We start from the raw sequence: 21043 nt of genomic DNA, 5'->3' as shown, positions 1-21043 counted from the left end.
CAGGTGGAACAGAATACTATCAATAAAAATACCAGGTGGTATATATCAAATAATTAAAAACACCAGATGGCATGCATTAACATCTTGTGCCCCATAGGCAAGGGTTGGGGTGGTGATGGGACTGATATAAAATACTGGAGGCTAATTATCTGTAGCATTCAACATGACAGCATTAAAGTTAATAAGAAAAGAAAGGCCTTTATCCAAGCAACAAATATAACCGATTATATTTGTTGCTTGGATATGCTGATCTACCGACCCTGTGCTTCAAGGCAAGTCCACCTGAGTACATTAGTGAAGTTTAGCCAAAGGCATTGTTTTATCTCCTGATGGAACGGCGCGGTTGTATTCCATGCTAGTCTGTGCATGGGAGGGATAGCAAATTGTTTACATCTGAAACTAATGGCATATTTATGGAATTTCTCAAACATCCTATCTATATAAATGTGCCCAAGTCATCATGTGCTGGTCATCTATTTGACCTTGACCATGGATCTGAGGATACATCAATTACTGTAGAATATTGACCATAGAATATAGAATACACATAGTAGATGGACCTATGACAAATAATTGAGAAAACTGGAAACAACAATATCCAAAACAATATGCAACCATTGAGTTGTAAGGAAAGACGGTTATGTACCTGAGACTGAGGAGGGTAGGCTGCTGTTATCCTGGGTACTGCCAGTCTGAGAGAGGTCTGGTCCTATGGAGCTCTCCTCCAAGATATGGCTCAGACATGGGCTACTACTCCTACTAATAGCCTGGGTCTCTGCGTTGCACACAGGCGCTCGTCGCTCATCTGACACCCTCCACCCAGCCTGGTAGGCCCGCTGCTGTTCTTTAGCTGTGTATAGGTCCACTTGATCTACAGCCAGTCCTGGTGCCATGACCTGCCAGCCTGGGTAGCTTTTGAGGTTGTTGCTCTCGTTGGCAGGAGCTTGTGGTTGATACTCCACATTGCTCGAACTCAGGGGAGGCGCCAGATGATTCAAACCCAACAAAGAGTGATTATTATCACCCTCCGTCAGTGAATCATGTCCTGGTGCCAGCATCTTACCCAGCATCTCCTTCACCTTCATCCCGATGCCTGCTGTGGCAAGGATCTGCTGGAACTCCGACTGGCCCACTTTCTCCGCAGAGAGGAACCTGCTGTGGAGGCTTGAGATGTACTGGGAGTAGAGGTTTGTGTAGTGGGCGTCCTGGACTACTCTAGCCATGGTAACAGATACCTGAGGGTCAGCAGGAAGCTGCTTGGTCTTAGCAGACAGCTTGTTAAGGTGAACCTTCATGTGGTTCTTGAGGAACCAGGGTTCTTTGAAGCGCCGGCTACAGATCTGGCAGCAGTGCTCGAATGAGTCCTTGTGCTTCCGCATGTGTCCCTTGAGAAACCAGGCCTGGCTGAAGGTCTGACCACACACCTTGCAGGGGAACTCCCCACCAGGGGGCTTCAAGCTGCCCACCGCGGAACTCTGACTTTGGGCTGACACGGAGGTGATGTGGGCCGTCTCTACGTGGCTGATGAGCTCCTCCTCCTGGGAGGCCGCGTACTCACACAGGGTGCACTTGTATGGCTTGTGGAGGATACGGATGTGGCGCTCCAGCTCCTGCTGCTTCCTGAACTTTCCTTTGCAGAAGGAGCAGCGGAACCCTGCGGAAGGCTGAGCCTGTGTGTGATCCTCCTGGCCTGTGGTGGTCATCTTGGGGGAGACAGATGGCAGTGAAAAGGTCTCCACAGGGCCAGGGCCTGTGCAAGTCAAGGGGAGCTGGGTGGTGGTAGAAGCAGGCTGTGGCTGCTGGAGCTGGGTATGGGGGATGTGGGGTGGTGGTGGCTGGGTCAGACCACCTATACCACCCCTGATGTGCCTGTCCCTCAGGATGGCCCTCTCCTCCAGCTCGTGGAGTAGCCTGTTCTCCTCTCTGATCCGGCCACGGCCTTTCCCAAGGTTGCCCTGCTTGTGAGTACGTAAGTGGATCTTGAGGTTGCCCTTCTGCGCTGCCCTGTGGTCACAGTAAGGGCACTTAAAGGGCTTCTCGCCAGTGTGCGTGCGCATGTGCAGTGACAAGATGCTGTTGAAGCGGAAGCGCTTGCCACACAGTGGGCACGGGTACTTCCTGTTCTTGTGCGTGTCTTCCTGGGTGACGTTGACATGGGTCATGTGACCCTGGTTCTGTACCCTCAGGAACTGTGGAAGGTGATCCACCCTCCCATTGATGCCATTTAGAACCCTGGCTGAATCCATCAGCTGATTGGCTAGCAGTGCCATCTGGCCCCTTCAGTGTGACTGCCCTCGTCCAATGGCGTGGTGGCTTTCTATACTCAGGGATCTGTGGACTGTTACAGTGTGGAGGTCAGGGATTGGATGTCCCAGAGTCCTTCAGAAGGTTCTGCTTGTGGTTGATGGAATAGCAACCTTTGACACCTTTTCCTCAGAGAGGGGAGTTGGAGACACCTTCGCATATAATAGAGACTTCCACCTAAAAGAGAGAAAGGAAAAAGACACATAAGGCATGCACATGAACATGAACAATTAGTGCAATAGAGCCCTCATATTACATACATTTAAAGAAAACTCAAAGTAAAAAATATGAAATATTCAACAACAACAACAAAAGGATTAGATGGAAATGCCTTCGGGAAAGTATTCAGACCACTTTACTTGTTCCACATTTTGTTACGTTACAGCCTTATTCTAAAATCCATTAAATTGTTTTTTTCCCCCTCATCAATCTACACACAATCTTGGGTATGACGCTACAAGCTTGGCACACCTGTATTTGGTTTTTTTCTCCCATTCTTCTTTGTAGATCCTCTTAAGCTCCTGCGTTGTGGCTGTGTGCTTAAGCACAAGATGGCGCCGATAGAGAGGCAGCATCGCTTCAAGTCCTTAGGAAACTGTGCAGTATTTTGTTTTTTTATCTACTATTTCTTACATTGTTAGTCCAGAAAACCTTAAGTGTTATTACATACAGCTGGGAAGAACAATTGGATATCAGTGAGATGTCAACTTACCAGCACAACCAGCACTACGGCCAGGAATACAACTTTCCCAAAGCGGATCCTTTGTCTGCACCTCCCAGGGCATTTGAACTGATTCCAGAGGCCGACCCACCATGAGTCGGAGGAGAGGGTGCCGGGACGGTCTTCTAGTAAGGCTTCGGATGAGCGCACATCACCCACTGCTTCCGAGTATATTACTCGCTAATGTCCAGGGCAAAAGTTGCTTTCCAAAGAGATATCCGGGATTGTAACATACTCTGTTTCACAGAGACATGGCTAGCTGGGGACATGCTGTCAGAGTCCGTACAGCGCATCGCGCCGACAGGAACAAACATCTCTCTGGTAAGAAGAAGGGAGTGGGTGTATGTTTCATGATTAACGACTCATGGTGTAATTGTAACATACAAGAACTCAAGTCCTTTTGTTCACCTGACCTAGAATTCCTCACAATCAAATGCCGGTTATCGTCACAGCCGTGTATATCACCCCGCAAGCGGATACCAAGACGGCCATCAAGGAACTTCACTGGACTTTATGCAAACCTGAGGCTGCATTTATTGTAGCTGGGGATTTTAACAAAGCTAATCTGAGAACAAGGCTACCTAAATTCTATCAGCATATCGATTGCAGTACATGAGTGAGTAACACACTCGACCACTGCTACTCTAACTTCCGCAATGCATACAAGGTCCTCCCCTGCCCTCCTTTTGGCAAATCTGACCATGACTCCATCTTGTTGCTCCCCTCCTATAGGCAGAAACTAAAACAGGAAGAGCCCGTGTTTAGGTCTATCCAACACTGGTCTGACCAATCGGATTCCACGTTTCAAGATTGCTTTGATCACGTCAACTGGGATATGTTCCGGGTAGCCTCAGACAATAACATTAACGTATACACTGACTCGGTGAGCGAGTTTATAAGGAAGTGTATAGGAGATGTTGTACCCACTGTGACTATAAAAACCTTCCCAAACCAGAAAAAGTGGATTGATGGCAGCATTCACGCAAAATTGAAAGCACGAACCGCCACATTTATTCATGGCAAGGCGACTGGAAACATGACCGAATACAAACAGTGTAGTTATTCCCTCAGTAAGGCAATCAAACAAGCAAAGCGTTATTACAGAGCCAAAGTGGAGTCGCAATTCAACGGCTCAAACACGAGACGTATGTGGCAGGGTCTACAGACAATCACGGATTACAAAAAGAAAACCAGCCCCGTCACGGACATCGACGTCTAGCTCCCAGACAAATTAAACAACTTCTTTGCGCGCTTTGAGGACAATACAGTGCTACCGACATGGCCCGCTACCAAAGACTGTGGGCTCTCCTTCTCCGTGGTCGATGTGAGTAAAACATTTAAACATGTTAACCCTCGCAAGGCTGCCGTCCCAGACGGCATCCCTAGCCGCATCCTCAGAGCATGCGCAGACCAGCTGGCTGGTGTGTTTACGGACATATTCAATCAATTCCTATCCCAGTCTGCTATCCACACATCCTTCAAGATGGTCACCATTGTTCCTGTTCCCAAGAAAGCTAAGGTAACTGAACTAAATGACCATCGCCCCGTAGCACTCACTTCTTCCATCGTGAAGTGTTTAAGAGACTAGTCAAGGATCATATTACCTCCACCCTACCTGTTACCTTAGACCCACCCCAATTTGCTTACCGCCCCTATAGGTCCACAGACGATGCAATCGCCATCACACTGCACACTGCCCTATCCCATCTGGACAAGAGGAATACCTATGTAAGAATGCTGTTCATTGACTACAGCTCAGCATTCAACACCATAGTACCCTCCAAACTCATCATTAAGCTTGAGACCCCGAGTCTCGACCCCACCCTGTGCAACTAGGTCCTGGACTTCCTGATGGGCCGCCCACAGGCTGTGAAGGTAGGAAACAACATCTCAACTTCGCTGAGCCTCAGACACTGGGGCCACACAAGGGTGCGTTCTCAGCCCTCTCCTGTACTCCCTGTTCACCCATGACTGTGTAGCTATGCACGCCTCCAACTCAATCATCAAGATTGCAGACGACACTGCAGTGGTAGGGTAGGCTTGATTACCAACAACGACAAGACAGCTATAGTGAGGAAGTGAGGGCCCTCAGAGTGTGATATCAGGAAAAGAACCTCTCACTAAACGTCAGCAAAACAAAAGAGATGATCGTGTACTTCAGGAAACAGCAAAGGGAGCCCCCCCATATCCACATCGATGGGACAGCAGTGGAGAAGGTGGAAAGTTTTAAGTTCTTCGACAAACTGAAATGGTCCACGCACACAGACAGTGTGGGGAAGAAGCCGCAACAACCCTCACTAACTTTTACAGGTGCACAAATGAGAGCATCCTGTCGAGCTGTATCACAGCCTGGTACGGCAATGGCACCGCCCACAAACGTAGGGCTTTTCAGAGGGTGGTGCGGTCTACACAATGCATCAACGGGGGAAAACTACCTGCCCTCCAGGACACCTACAACACCCGATGTCATAGGAAGGCAAAAAAGATCATCAAGGACAATAATCACCCAAGCCACTACCTGTTCACCTCGCTTCCATCCAGAAGGCGAAGTCAGTACAGGTGCATCAGAGCTGGGACAGAGAGATTGAAAAACAGCTTCTATCTCAAGGCGATCAGATTGTTAAAGCCACCACGAGCACAGAGATGTGGCTGCCTACCTACAGACTTGATATCATTGGCCACTTGAATAAATGGAACACTAGTCACTTTAATAATGCCACTTTAAGAATGTTTACATATCTCTCATTACTCATCTCATATGTACAGCTGAAGTCTTGTTTTTCAACCACTCCACAAATTTCTTGTTAACAAACTACAGTTTTGGCAAGTTGGTTAGGACATCTACTTTGTGCATGACACAAGTACTTTTTCCAACAACTGTTTACAGACAGATTATTTCACTTATAATTCACTGTATCACAATTCCAGTGGGTCAGAAGTTTACATACACTAAGTTGACTGTGCCTTGAAACAGCTTGGAAAATTCCAGAAAATTATGTTATGCTAATTCTGATAGGCTAATTGACATCATTTGAGTCAATTGGAGGTGTACCTGTGGATGTATTTCAAGCCCTACCTTCAAACTCAGTGCCTCTTTGCTTGACATCATGGGAAAATCTAAAGAAATCAGCCAAATTGTAGACCTCCACAAGTCTGGTTCATCCTTGGGAGCAATTTCCAAACGCCTGAAGGTACCACGTTCATCTGTACAAACAATGGTACGCAAGTATAAACACCATGGAACCACGCAGCCGTCATACAGCTCAGGAAGGAGATGCGTTCTGTCTCCTAGAAATGAACGTACTTTGGGGGCGAAAAGTGCAAATCAATCCCAGAACAACAGCAAAGGACCTTGTTAAGATGCTGGAGGAAGCAGGTACAAAAGTATATATAACCACAGTAAAACAAGTCCTCTATCGACATAACCTGAAAGGCCGCTCAGCAAGGAAAAAAACCGACATAAAAAAGCCAGACTACGGTTTGCAACTGCACATGGGGACAAAGATTGTACTTTTTGGAGAAATGTCCTCTGGTCTGATGAAACAAAAATAGAACTGTTTGGCCATAATGACCATCGTTATGTTTGGATGAAAAAGGGGGAAGCTTGCAAGCCAAAGAACACCATCCCAACCGTGAAGCACGGGGGTGGCAGTATCATGTTGTGGGGTTGCTTGGCTGCAGGAGGGACTGGTGCACTTCACAAAATAGATGGCATCATAAGGTAGGAAAATTATGTGGATATATTGAAGCAACATCTCAAGACATCAGTCAGGAAGTTAAAGCTTGGTCACAAATGGGTCTTCCAAATGGACAATGACCCCAAGCATACTTCCAAAGTTGTGGCAAAGTGGCTTAAGGACAACAAAGTCAAAGTATTGGAGTGGCCATCACAAAGCCCTGACCTCAATCCTATAGAACATGTGTGGGCAGAACTGAAAAAGCATGTGCGAGCAAGGAGGCCTACAAACCTGACTCAGTTAAACCAGCTCTGTCAGGAGGAATGGGCCAAAATTCACCCAACTTATTGTGGGAAGCTTGTGGAAGGCACCTGAAACGTTTGACCTAAGTTAAACAATTTAAAGGCAATGCTACCAAATACTAATTGAGTGTATTTAAACTTCTGACCCACTAGGAATGGGATGAAAGAAATAAAATCTGAAATAAATAATTTTTTCTACTGTTATTCTGACATTTCACATTCTTAAAATAAAGTGGTGATCCTAACTGACCTAAAACAGGGAATTTTTACTTGGATTAAATGTCAGGAATTGTGAAAAACTGAGTTGAAATATATTTGATTAAGGTGTATGTAAACTTCCGACTTCAACTGTAAATACTGTATACTGTATCCTTTACTATCTGTTCTTTATTATCTATTTTATCTTAGCCGCTCTGTCACTGCTCATCCATATATTTTATACTTGTATAATATCATCCCTTTCTTTTACTAGATTGTGTGTATTAGGTTTTGTTGTGGAATCTATTAGAAGTTAGGTTTTTGCTGTGGAATTGTTAGATATTACCTGTCAGATACTGCTGCACTGTCAGATCTAGAAGCATACGCATTTCGCTACACTCACAATAACATCTGCTAACCATGTGTATGTGACCAATAAAATTTGATTTGATTTGATTTTCTTAGCGTCGTTGTCCTGTTGGAAGGTAAACCTTCTCCCCAGTCTGAGGTCCTGAGTGCTCTGGAGCAAGTTTTCATCAAGGATCTCTCTGTACTTCGCTCCGTTCATCTTTGCCTCGATCCTGACTTGTCTCCCAGTCCCTGCCGCTGAAAAACATCCCCACAGTATGATGCTGCCACCACCATGCTTCACCGTAGGGATGGTGCCAGGTTTACTCCAGACGTGACACTTGGCATTCAGGCCAAAGAGTTCAATCTTGGTTTCATTAGATCAGACAATCTTGTTTCTCATGCTCTGAGAGTCTTTAGGTGTATTTTGCCAAACTTCAGGCTGACTGTCATGTGACTTTTACTGAGGAGTGGCTTCCGTCTGGCCACTCTACAATAAAGGCCTACTTGGTGGAGTGCTGCAGAGAAAGGAACTCTAGAGCTCTTTCAGAGTGACCATCTGGTTCTTGGTTACCTCCCTGACCAAGGCCCTTCTCCCCCAATTGCTCAGTTTGGCCGGGCAGCCAGCTCTAGGAAGAGTCTTGGTAGTTCCAAACTTCTTCAATTTAAGAATGGTGGAGGCCACTGTGTTCTTGGGGCCCTTCAATGCTGCAGAAATGTTTTGGTACCCTTCCCCAGATCTGTGCCTTGACACAATCCTTTCTCTGAGCTCTACGGACAATTCAAGACTATCTTACCAACAGGACATTAAAAACTGAAATATCATATGTTTCACTGAGTCGTGGCTGAACGAAGACACAGATAATATAGAACAAAACTCTAGACCACCTTTACTCCACACACAGAGACACATACAAAGCTCTCCCTCGCCCTCCATTTGGCAAATCTGACCATAATTCTATCCTCCTGATTCCTGCTTACAATGCAAAAACTAAAGCAGGAAGTACCAGTGTCTCACTCAATACGCTACACTACAGTGACCGTATGTACATATCCCAACCAGAAACCATGGATAACAGGCAACATCCGCACCGAGCTAAAGGCTAGAGCTGCATCTTTCAAGGAGCGGGACACTAATCCGGACTCTTATTAGAAATCCCGCTATGCCCTCTAACGAACCATCAAACAGGTAAAGGGACAATACAGGACAAAGATTGAATCCTGCTACACCGGCTCTGACGCTCCTCGGATGTGGCAGGGCTTGGAAACTATTGCGGACTACAAAGGGAAACCCAGCCATGAGCTGCCCAGTGACACGAGCCTACCAGATGAGCTAAATGCCTTTTATGCTCGCTTTGAGGCAAGCAACACTGAAGCATGCATGAGAGCACCAGCTGTTCCGGACGACTGTGTGATCACGCTCTCCGTAGTCGATGTGAGGAAGACCTTTAAACATTCACAAGGCCGCGGGGCCAGACGGATTACCCGAACGTGTACTCAGAGCATGTGCGGACCAACTGGCAAGTGTCTTCAATGACATTTTCAACCTCTTCCTGACCGAGTCTGTAATAGCTAACCGTTTCAAACAGACCACCATAGTCCCGGTGCCCAAGAAAGCGAAGGTAACCTGCCTAAATGACTACCGCCCTGTAGCACTCACGTCAGTAGCCATGAAGTGCTTTGAAAGGCGGGTCATGGCTCACATCATCCCGAAAACCCCAGACCATTTTGTGCCTGTAATCGAGCCCACAAATTCTGATGCTCCAGAACTAGTCTAAAGAAGGCCAGTTTTAATGCTTCTTTAATCAGGACAACATTTTTCAGCTGTGCTAACATAAGTGCAAAAGGGTTTCTAACACTCAACTAGCCTTTTAAAATTATGAACTTGGATTAGCTAACATTGGAACACTGGAACACAGGAACACAGTGCCATTGGAAAACAGGAGTGATGGTTGCTGATAATGGGCATCTATACGCCTATGAAGATATTCCATAAAAAATCTGCCATTTCCTGCAACAAAAGTAATTTACAACATTAACAATGTCTACACTGTATGTCTGATCAATTTGATGTTATTTTAATGGACAAAAATGTTTATTTTCTTTCAAAAACAAGGACAAGTCTAAGTGACCCCAAACATTCGAAAGGTAGTGTATGTACTGGGCGGTGTCAGAAATGGTCAAAGACTCCAGTCACCCAAGTCATAGACTGTTCTCTCTGCTACCGCACGACAAGTGGTACCCGGAGCGCCAAGTCTAGGTCCAAAAGGCTCCTTAACAGCTTCTACCCCCAAGCCATGAGACTGCTGACCAATTAATCAAATGGCCACCTGGACTATTTACATTGACCCCCCCCCCCCCCATTTATTTTACAGTGCTGCTACTCGCTGTTTATTATCTATGCATAGTCACTTCACCCCTACTTACATGTACAAATTACCTCGACTAAGCTGTACCCCCGCACATTGACTCGGTACCGGTACCTCCTGTACATAGCCTCGTTATTGTTATTTTATTGTGTTACTTTTTATTCTATTTTTTACTTTAGTTAATTTAGTAAATCTTTTCGTGACTCTATTTCTTGAACTGCATTGTTGATTAAGGGCTTGTAAATAAGCAGTTCACGTATACAACACCTGTTGTATTCGGCACATGTGACAAATAAAATTGTATTTGATTTGATTTGAATTCATTCGACCTCATGGATTGGTTTTTACTCTGACATGCATTGTCAACTGAAGGGACCTTATATAGACAGGTGTGTTCCTTTCCAAATCATGTCCAATGAATTGAATTTACCACAGGTGGACTCCAATCAAGTTGTAGAAACATCTCAAGAATGACCAATGGAAACAGGATGCACCTGTGCTCAATTTCAAGTCTCATAGCAAAGGGTCTGAATACTTATGTAGAGGTATTTCTGGGTTTTTTCAATCTAAAAACCTGTTTTCGCCTTGTCGTTATGGGGTATTGTGTCTAGATTGTAACAACAACAAAAAAATATTTAATCAATTTTAGAATAACGCTGTAACTTTAAAAAATGGGGGAAAAGTCAAGGGGTCTGAATACTTTCCGAAGGCACTGTATCTGACAAATCAAATATGTACGTTGTTAACATGCTTTGATAATTTTCGCATGGAACTAATGCACCTGAAATAGGTCATCAAGCAGAGTAAAACAAATGCTGTGTGTCTCTTCTTCCTGTCTTTAGTATATTTTTGGTCTCAGCTTATTGTTGAAGGATGCTAAAATGCTGATTACTTCTAACCACAGTCTTCCTCTCCATATATATCGACTCTACTATGATGTGAGGTAGAAATCTGTCTCTTGATCTCCTTTTAGACGGACAGTATGTAGCTACAATACTTAACAGTCTTTGCTGCAGGTCCAGTGGTTGCTTTGAAACAACCCTCTGTGCTCAACAGAAGAGGTCACTAAAATCTCAACGAGTAACGAGGGAACTTAGTAACTTTAAGAAACGAGTACAAATAAAAGTTCAAGGAGAAGAAATCTAAAAATCTGTTCAAATGGAATTAAACATAACCTCCTCTCCTCTTCTCCACCCACTCCCTCTCCATTGCTCTATACTAACAAACAAAGAGGCAAATTCTCAACGTTCTACAATAGTAGAGGTCACATATTAGAACATACACTGCTTTAGTGCAGTACCAAAGGGCATGGAACAAAGCCTGCATTGTCCACACAGAATTAACACAGGCTTACATCATCCAGGGCTCAAACCTCAGTAATGAAAAGGATGTATATTGTAACACACAGATAAAGAGCTACCCTGCAAGCTTAAGTCCAAACAGTACTCTGTTCCCATGTCTGATCTACAGTACCAGTTCTTCAAATATCCACCCTTTGCCTTGATGACAGCTTTGCACACTCTTGGCATTCTCTAAACCAGCAGTTAGGAAAGCTAGCTTTTTCAAACAGAAATTTGCATCCTGTAGCTCTAACTCCAAAAGGTTCTGGGACACTGTAAAGTCCATGGAGAATAAGAGCACCTCCTCCCAGCTGCCCACTGCACTGAGGCTAGGAAACACAGTCACCACCGATAAATCCACAATAATCGAGGATTTCAATAAGCATTTCTCTACGGCTAGCCATGCTTTCCTACTGGCTACCCCATCCCCGGCCAACAGCTCCGCACCCCCCACAGCTACTTGCCCAAGCCTCCCGAGCTTCTCCTTCACCCAAATCCAGATAGCAGATGTTCTGAAAGAGCTGAAAAGCTGGACCTGTACAAATCAGCTGGGCTAGACAATCTGGACCCTCTCTTTTTAAAATGATCCGCCGCCATTGTTGCAAACCCTATTACCAGTCTGTTCAAGCTCTCTTTCGTATTGTCAGAGATTCCTAAAGATTGGAAAGCTGCCGTGGTCATCCCCCTCCTCAAAGCGGTTGACACTCTAGACCCAACTGTTATAGACCTATATCCATCCTGCCCTGCCGTTCTAAAGTCTTCGAAAGCCAAGTTAACAAACAGATCATTGACCATTTCGAATCCCACCGTACCTTCTCCGCTGTGCAATCCGGTTTCCGAGCTGGTCACGGGTGCACCTTAGCTACGCTCAAGGTACTAAAGGATATCATAACCGCCATCAATAAAAGACAGTACTGTGCAGCCGTCTTCATCAACCTGGCCAAGGCTTTAGACTCTGTCAATCACCTTATTCTTATCGGCAGACTCAACAGCCTTGGTTTCTCAAATGACTGCCTCGCCTGGTTCACCAATTACTTCTCAGATAGAGTTCAGTGTGTCAAATTGGAGGGCCTGTTGTCCGGACCTCTGGCAGTCTCTTTGGGGGTACCACAGGGTTCAATTCTCGGGCCGACTCTTTTCTCTGTATATATCAACGGTGTCGCTCTTGCTGCGGGTGATTCCTTGATCCACCTCTACGCAGACAACACCATTCTGTATACATCTGGCTCTTCTTTGGACACTGTGTTAACAAACCTCCAAACGAGCTTCAATGCCATAAAACACTCCTTCCATGGCCTCCAACTGCTCTTAAACGCTAGTAAAACTAAATGCATGCTCTTCAACCGATCGCTGCCCGCACCCGCCCGTCTGACTAGCGTCACTACTCTGGATGGTTCTGACTTAGAATATGTGGACAACTACAAATACCTAGGTGTCTGGCTAGACTGTAAACTCTCCTTCCAGACTCACATTAAGCATATCCAATCCAAAATTAACTCTAGAATCGGCATCCTATTTTGCAACAAAGCCTCCTTCACTGACGCTGCCAAACATACCCTCGTAAAACTGACTATCCTACCGATCCTCAACTTTGGCGATGTCATTTATAGCCTCCAACACTCTACTCAGCAAAGTGGATGCAGTCTATCACAGTGCCATCAGTTTTGTCACCAAAGCCCCATATACCACCCACCACTGCGACCTGTATGCTCTCGTCGGCTGGCCCTCGCTACATATTCGTCGCCAGACCCACTGGCTCCAGGTCATCTATAAGTCTATGCTAGGTAAAGCTCCTCCTTATCTCAGCTTACTGGTCACCATAACAACACTCACCCGTAGCACGCGCTCCAGCAGGTATATCTCACTGGTCATTCCCAAAGCCAACACCTCTTTGGCTGCCTTACCTTCCATTTCTCTGATGCCAATGACTGGAACGAATTGCAAAAATCACTGAAGTTGGGGACTTATATCTCCCTCACTAACTTTAAGCATTAGCTATCTGAGCAGCTTACCGATCGCTGCAGCTGTACACAGCCCATCTGTAAATAGCCCATCTGACTACCTACCTCATCCCCATATTGTTTTTATTTACTTTTTTGCTCTTTTGCACACCAGTATTTCTACTTGCACATCATCATCTGCACATCTATCACTCCAGTGTTCATTTGCTAAATTGTAATTACTTCGCTACTATGGCCTATTTATTGCCTTACCTCCTTACTCCATTTGCACACACTGTATATATATTTTTCTATTGTGTTATTTACTGTACTTTTGTTTATCCCACGTGTAACTCTGTGTTGTATGTGTCACACTGCTTTGCTTTATCTTGGCCAGGTCACAGTTGTAAATGAGAACTTGTTCTCAACTGGCCTACCTGGTTAAATAAAGGTTAAATAAAAAAAAATGTAAAAAGGGCCTGTATTCAGAAAGAGTGCTAGTATAGGATTAGTTTAGCTTTTTAGATAATAATGAATAAAAAATTATATGGACAGCGGGGACTTGATCCCAGATCAGAAATCTTACTCACATTTTGAATACACGCCCTTAAATATACAACCTAATCCTCCTGAAGCTAAGCACATTTGACAGGTGTGAGAGAAACATTGAAAGATATCCACCACTTGTTTAAGGTGTTGTTCTGATCATCTAAGTGTGTAATCACAAGGCTTAGAACCATGATCAGGTGGTAGTTAATATGACAGGCTCGGTGGTGGTGGAGGAAGACAGGGTTGCTAGGGAAGCGAATAGGCAGACCTGTCAGGTACCATCTTTCAGAGTGAAGTACACTCTTTCAGGGGGAGATTGAGAAAGAGGGTGATTGTATAAAGCCTCGTGTCACGTGATTGGGCTCCCCAGATGTGGCCATATACATGCTAATGCTATGTACTTTGAATATTCATTGTTGGGTGGGTTTGCTCATTGACCAACTGCTCATATCAACCATTTAACAGTCCTAGAGCATTGGACAGATATCCAACAGACATTGGACAGATATAAAAACAATTGTAAACAAGATTCTGATTTCAGCATGTTCTAATTTCAAGTATGGGTATGGTTTTTGATGCAATGCTGCACCTTTTCAGCAGTGCAACTGTGGTAAAAGAAAATACCACACATTTGCTGAGCCTGCAATTGCTTTTCACACACAACAAACAGCGACCTAAACCAAGTCCAATAACGACATAGTACCACAGTAATGTTGTGACCTATATACTAAAGTCATTTTTACATAAACAAAGAGCAAAGAAAACTGCAGATACAGTAGTTGGCCCACATGACTGAATAACCCAGATTCCTTGGTTAGCATTGTGTCATCATGATCACCAAAGAAATCATGTTCTCAATCCTTGAAGTGAAATGTCACATTTAAAACTTCTATGGACATAAAAAGGACTCGAAATAACTTAAATGACTCATTTAAAAAATGGAGCTCAAGTATAAAAATCTACATTTTAAAAATCTAAGTATAGGCACTCTGCTTATCCACATATACATTTTAGTCATTTAGCAGATGCTCTTATCCAGATCGACTAGGGTTAAGTGCCTTGCTCAAGGGCACATTGTCAGATTTTTTACCTAGTCTCAGGCTTTCAAACCAGCGACCTGTCGATTACTGGCCCAACGCTGTTAACCACTAGGCTACCTGCCGCCCCACCCAGCCTGTGGATTGTCAAACTGTGGATGAAGTCCTTTTACTAAAGCAGAGGGTAGACATACTGATAATGCACCTGACCACCATGGCCTATCTAGCCCTAGACAGAAGATAACACAAATATACACACAGCTCTTTTGACAAGGGGATTAATGAGAACCTATAGGAGCTTCGCTGTAGGCATCCTGAAACAGAACGGCCTAACCAGCCCCACTCCTTACTGGACCACTACGGTGCACAGAAAGAGCACACATTTTTGCAACACTTCTCATGAGTAGTCTCTTTTTGCACACGTGAGCAATAGAGAAGACTCATAAAGGCACATGCATTTATTGTGTATGTAGTATATTTACCACTCTTTTGGTGGGAAATATCAACATTTCATGTAGCTTATTCTAGCAAACAATATGTAAATTGTCAAATAAAGGAGGCAGAGGCAAACAATGCCTTCATTCCCAAAATTGCAAGACAGTGAGACAGGGATCATGGTGATCTGTTTTGGCCTGACAATCACACACTGTGTGATTTGAGCTACACACGTTTAACATGGCTTTGACTCAGTGTGTGCACACATAAGGCATGTGTACACAGCACCATCAGGAAACACACACACACTGATATTAAATCACTACTGTGTAAACAGTTGCTCTTGTTTGCATAGACCAACTGTTCATTCTGGACACAAACAAAGCTCTGGCTTATATCACAGGAAGTGTTAACAGTGGGACAGACATGGAGGGGATGTCTTGCACGTGAGCAGTGCATCAGTGTATCCACATGGTGTATTCCTCTTCAGATGGTTAGACTCTGCAGGGGAACAGCGCTCTCCAACCATCTCCAACGCAACTCAGAACAGCATCAGTCCAGATACCGTGGCCAAATCCTTCATTCTCACCAACCACCATGTCATTTCACAAGGACATCCTCCATAGTGTTCTCTTCAGAAAGTGCACTCCATTTATAGTGAATGTGGGTTTTAGTGATCAACCACTTACAGTGATCAAATTGTCCTACACGGATGTGATCACTATAAAACACTGAACTTGAAATACTGTTATATGAATGCCCTAAACAGATTCTAGTCAGTGTACCTGATGTTTTACTTTACACTTTCTGATTTAGTACACATAATGATGTCTTACTTGGCACTGATTTGGCATCAACTGTGATACATACTACAGTGCTACAGTGCATAAGACCCCAAGAAGGAGGAGCTGACAGCAGTTTACAAAGCAGTTCTCAGAAGCACTAGAACAAAAGTAATTAACCGAGTCATCACAAAATCACAGCAGGCCTACTTATCTCAAAACAAAACATCCACCAGTAGACTATGGTGTAGCAGTCATAATTATAAAATGACTTATTTTACAATACTGGCTAAGTAGTTTACATACTGTCATCAGTGACCAAATCATATTTTCATAATTTCACTGATTGAGCTCATCAACCCAGTAGGATCTCTGTGTTGTGCTTGTTGTGCTCAGGGAACAACTGGGCCCAGAGAATTAGCCTTTATTTTAGCAAACATTATTACATGTACCCTTCTACTGCTGCCATGAGGCTACCTTCTCATTTTACTTTATTGTGCTAATTTGTGCATTAGATAGATTACACACACACAAAAAAAACATGGGCGTGTCAATATTTGCGATTGAGATTTTAGAGATTGTGGTCCGTACGTTTAGCTATTAAGCTCCACTTCACTGTGGTGTATAAACACATTGCAGTATGGCTAAGTAGAATGGATGTAACCAGCATTTTCAGATTTCAGGTTAAACTTTTCTATGCCCTCAGTGCACTATGACAATGACCTTACACTTTGGTCAAGCTTGATACATTGAATAACAGTAAGGGCCATTTGGTGCAAAGGATTTTCTTCATGCGTATTTGGCCATACATAATCTCCAGTCTAAACTGCCTGTCACCTTGCGTTCCTAAGGTGAAGTAATTTTTCTCTCATGGTCCTATGAGGCAGTTAGCTGTCACCATGTGTTGCCAATAAAGCCAATAGTTTAATGAGGCAGCTGTTGGATTTTCACTAATCACTCTACCCTGATTATTCTGATGAGTGGATGATGCTCTTAAATGATCACCCTGCAATGATTTTTTTTTTGCAAAATAATTATTATCTCCCAAAGTACTGCAGCTGCACCGCCTGCAATAATTACAAATAGAACAGGGTGCCTTCTATCATACCTTATAATCTCTTATTATTATAAGAGACAATGCTGAGTGAAATCATGGTTTCTGGTGGCATGCATTGAAACGCATGGCTTTCTCGTGGCTTTCTTTTGCAAAATAACTACTTATTTTACCAAATAATTATCAATATATAACACCATATTCACTGTATTACAAGTAAAAGGTAGCAGATCTATTTTGCTCCAGCAGCTAGCATAATCTGTCTGTTCGCAAATTCACCTGTGGGAACATGGCAGCTCTCAACACCCGACAACAGAAAGCATTGGCAGCTACTATCCGAGAGATTGTTCGTGAGGAAATTACCTCGACTTGCAATTAAAACCGGTAAATTAATCTCTTGCACTGCTCACTTCTAAAGTGGATACATACTCAACTAAAGTGGAAAGTTTGGAGACAGTGGCCAATGTGACAGAGGGTCGACTCAATGATATGGAAACAGTACGAACTAAGCTAGAAGGGGAAATCAATCTCCCCCCAAAAAAGAATCACTCGAAAATCATTCCAATAAAATAAATATGTTGGTCACAGGACTTGAAACTGGTGTGGAAGCCAGCAACCCAACTTCCTTCATGAGCAATCTTTTCTATGAACTGTTTGGGCAGGAGAAGCTGGGTCCCATGCCGCTGATAAACATTGCGCACCGCACGCACAGGTCTTCTCCGCAACAGATCCTGGTGTATGATTGTACGAATCCACAGTTTTGAAGTGCAAATTGTTCTCCTCGCAGCAGAATCGGGGGCTCTGACCTATGCTGAGAAGAGGATCAGCATCTAGCCAGATCTTAGGGCCGAGCTGCTGAAACAGAGGGCGACCTACAACGAGGTGAGACCCCAGCCACGCAAGCTAAACCTGAGATGAGGCTTCATTCACCGGGCAAAACTCATCTTGACCTTCCCGAATAAAACACACGTTTTCCACTGCCAAGGAGGCTCAAGAATTATTGTAGAAGCACATCAAGCCCAACACACAAGGAGATGAAACGACAGATACAGGCTATCCCTAATTTGACTGGCTCAATACTCAGGTATGCTATCCATGCACAATGGCTATGATGCTGCCCTCAGCATAAGACAATGATGAGGACACCCTCTTAATTGGATAAAAGGAACACTATTATTATTACAATATTGCTGAACATTGGACATCGTTATTATTATAATGCCTATGGTACAGGACATTTAGATAATGATAACACCACGCCAGTTAATGAACAATGGACAAGATATTGAAGTGTCATACAATATATACATTGTAATATACTGGGAGAACTGGGGCTGCTTCCTTGTGGGACTATGGCATCCCTATATGGGCTTAATATGACAATATAAATTGGAATCTTGGTCAATAGAAACTTTGTAAAGAAAATATCTAATGCTGAGTGGAGCAGGTCTGTAAAGACAGTATTCGGCAATGGTAACACATTATTTGAGTGCCTACATAAAGACTTCATAAGACATTCATATCCCGTTAATAGCCCATTCATAAGCAGTGCATATGAAAAGCTTACAGTGGGGAGAACAAGTATTTGATACACTGCCGATTTTGCAGGTTTTCCTACTTACAAAGCATGTAGAGGTCTGTCATTTTTATCATAGGTACACTTCAACTGTGAGAGACGGAATCTAAAACAAAAATCCAGAAAATCACATTGTATGATTTTTAAGTAATTAATTAGCATTTTATTGCATGACATAAGTATTTGATACATCAGAAAAGCAGAACTTAATATTTAGTACAGAAACCTTTGTTTGCAATTACATAGATCATACGTTTCCTGTAGTTCTTGACCAGGTTTGCACACACTGCAGCAGGGATTTTGGCCCACTCCTCCATACAGACCTTCTCCAGATCCTTCAGGTTTCGGGGCTGTCGCTGGGCAATACGGACTTTCAGCTCCCTCCAAAGATTTTCTATTGGGTTCAGGTCTGGAGACTGGCTAGGCCACTCCGGGACCTTGAGATGCTTCTTACGGAGCCACTCCTTAGTTGCCCTGGCTGTGTGTTGCGGGTCGTTGTCATGCTGGAAGACCCAGCCACGACCCATCTTCAATGCTCTTACTGAGGGAAGGAGGTTGTTGGCCAAGATCTCGCGATACATGGCCCCATCCATCCTCCCCTCAATACGGTGCAGTCGTCCTGTCCCCTTTGCAGAAAAGCATCCCCAAAGAATGATGTTTCCACCTCCATGCTTCACGATTGGGATGGTGTTCTTGGGGCTGTACTCATCCTTCTTCTTCCTCCAAACACGGCGAGTGGAGTTTAGACCAAAAAGCTCTATTTTTGTCTCATCAGACCACATGACCTTCACCCATTCCTCCTCTGGATCATCCAGATGGTCATTGGCAAACTTCAGACGGGCCTGGACATGCGCTGGCTTGAGCAGGGGGACCTTGCGTGCGCTGCAGTATTTTAATCCATGACGGCGTAATGTGTTACTAATGGTTTTCTTTGAGACTGTGGTCCCAGCTCTCTTCAGGTCATTGACCAGGTCCTGCCGTGTAGTTCTGGGCTGATCCCTCACCTTCCTCATGATCATTGATGCCCCACGAGGTGAGATCTTGCATGGAGCCCCAGACCGAGGATGATTGACAGTCATCTTGAACTTCTACCATTTTCTAATAATTGCGCCAACAGTTGTTGCCTTCTCACCAAGCTGCTTGCCTATTGTCCTGTAGCCCATCCCAGCCTTGTGCAGGTCTACAATTTTATCCCTGATGTCCTTACACAGCTCTCTGGTCTTGGCCATTGTGGAGAGGTTGGAGTCTGTTTGATTGAGTGTGTGGACAGGTGTCTTTTATACAGGTAACGAGTTCAAACAGGTGCAGTTAATACAGGTAATGAGTGGAGAACAGGAGGGCTTCTTAAAGAAAAACTAACAGGTCTGTGAGAGCCGGAATTCTTACTGGTTGGTAGGTGATCAAATACTTATGTCATGCAATAAAATGCAAATTAATTACTTAAAAATCATACAATGTGATTTTCTGGATTTTTTTTTAGATTCCGTCTCTCACAGTTGAAGTGTACCTATGATAAAAATTACAGACCTCTACATGCTTTGTAAGTAGGAAAACCTGCAAAATCGGCAGTGTATCAAATACTTGTTCTCCCCACTGTATATCAACACCCGCAAGTTAATGTTTTTTCACAGTAATGTCATTTATACTGCAATTATAATTAACCCTAACTTATGGAATTCTTAATGGGATTCATCATAAAATACCTGCTTTGGTTTTCACAATATCTAGTCAGAAGTCTTTCAGCCAAGGTGTTGTGGTATTGACAGTGCATAATGTGTGAGGAACCCTGATAATCAGTGCAGGGAGGGTAGTAGACTTCATATCGGATCCCCTTGGATCTGTTGTTGCCCTCACCCATCCCCCTCGCCCAGTATCGGCCTGGCAGACACAATTAACATTTCCATAAAAACAATTCTCTGCCTCCAATAGTCCAATGCAATTTGTTTTCCATCTCTGTTCATTAATCATTGTTTAAGTCGGTGAGCCATCTCATACTCTCTGCCATCTGCACTCAGCTGTGTTACCGAGATGACACCTCGCCTCTTAATCGAAACTGACAGCCAAGAAGACGCCTGTCCAAATAGCTTTCTGCATACTGTATGTGCACCCCTTCTCCACTCAACATCCCTCATTCCTGCCATCAGGTAAAAGTCGGTGATTCAATGGATTCTAATTAATCTAAGAGGTGTGGTCATGCAAAGCACACACAAAGGCACACACACACGTGCACATGAAATGCACTTTCTAAATGATGACATGCGAGTAGGGGTGTTAACCCCGGTGTCCTGGCTAAATTCCCAATCTGGCCCTCAACCATCACGGTCACCTAATAATCCCCAGTTCACAATTGGCTCATTCATCCCCCTCCTCTCCCCTGTAACTGTCCCCAGGTCGTTGCTGCAAATGAGAAC

General features: G+C 44.1%; 1 protein-coding gene across 1 annotated transcript in view; it reads right to left on the bottom strand.

The window, feature by feature from the left end:
* Positions 1-21043, bottom strand: part of LOC139584493 (zinc finger protein 536-like) — a 37099-nt gene that overhangs the window by 13933 nt on the left and 2123 nt on the right. The window contains exon 2 of the mRNA XM_071416432.1: positions 647-2481. Within this exon, the coding sequence (XP_071272533.1) occupies positions 647-2270 (1624 nt within the window). The 5' untranslated portion in view covers positions 2271-2481. The remainder of the gene's footprint in view (positions 1-646; positions 2482-21043) is intronic.

This window comes from Salvelinus alpinus, chromosome 9 (genome assembly GCF_045679555.1).
Source record: "Salvelinus alpinus chromosome 9, SLU_Salpinus.1, whole genome shotgun sequence".
In the NCBI taxonomy this organism is placed as follows: Eukaryota; Metazoa; Chordata; class Actinopteri; order Salmoniformes; family Salmonidae; genus Salvelinus; species Salvelinus alpinus.
This window is presented reverse-complemented; position numbering and strand designations above follow the sequence as displayed.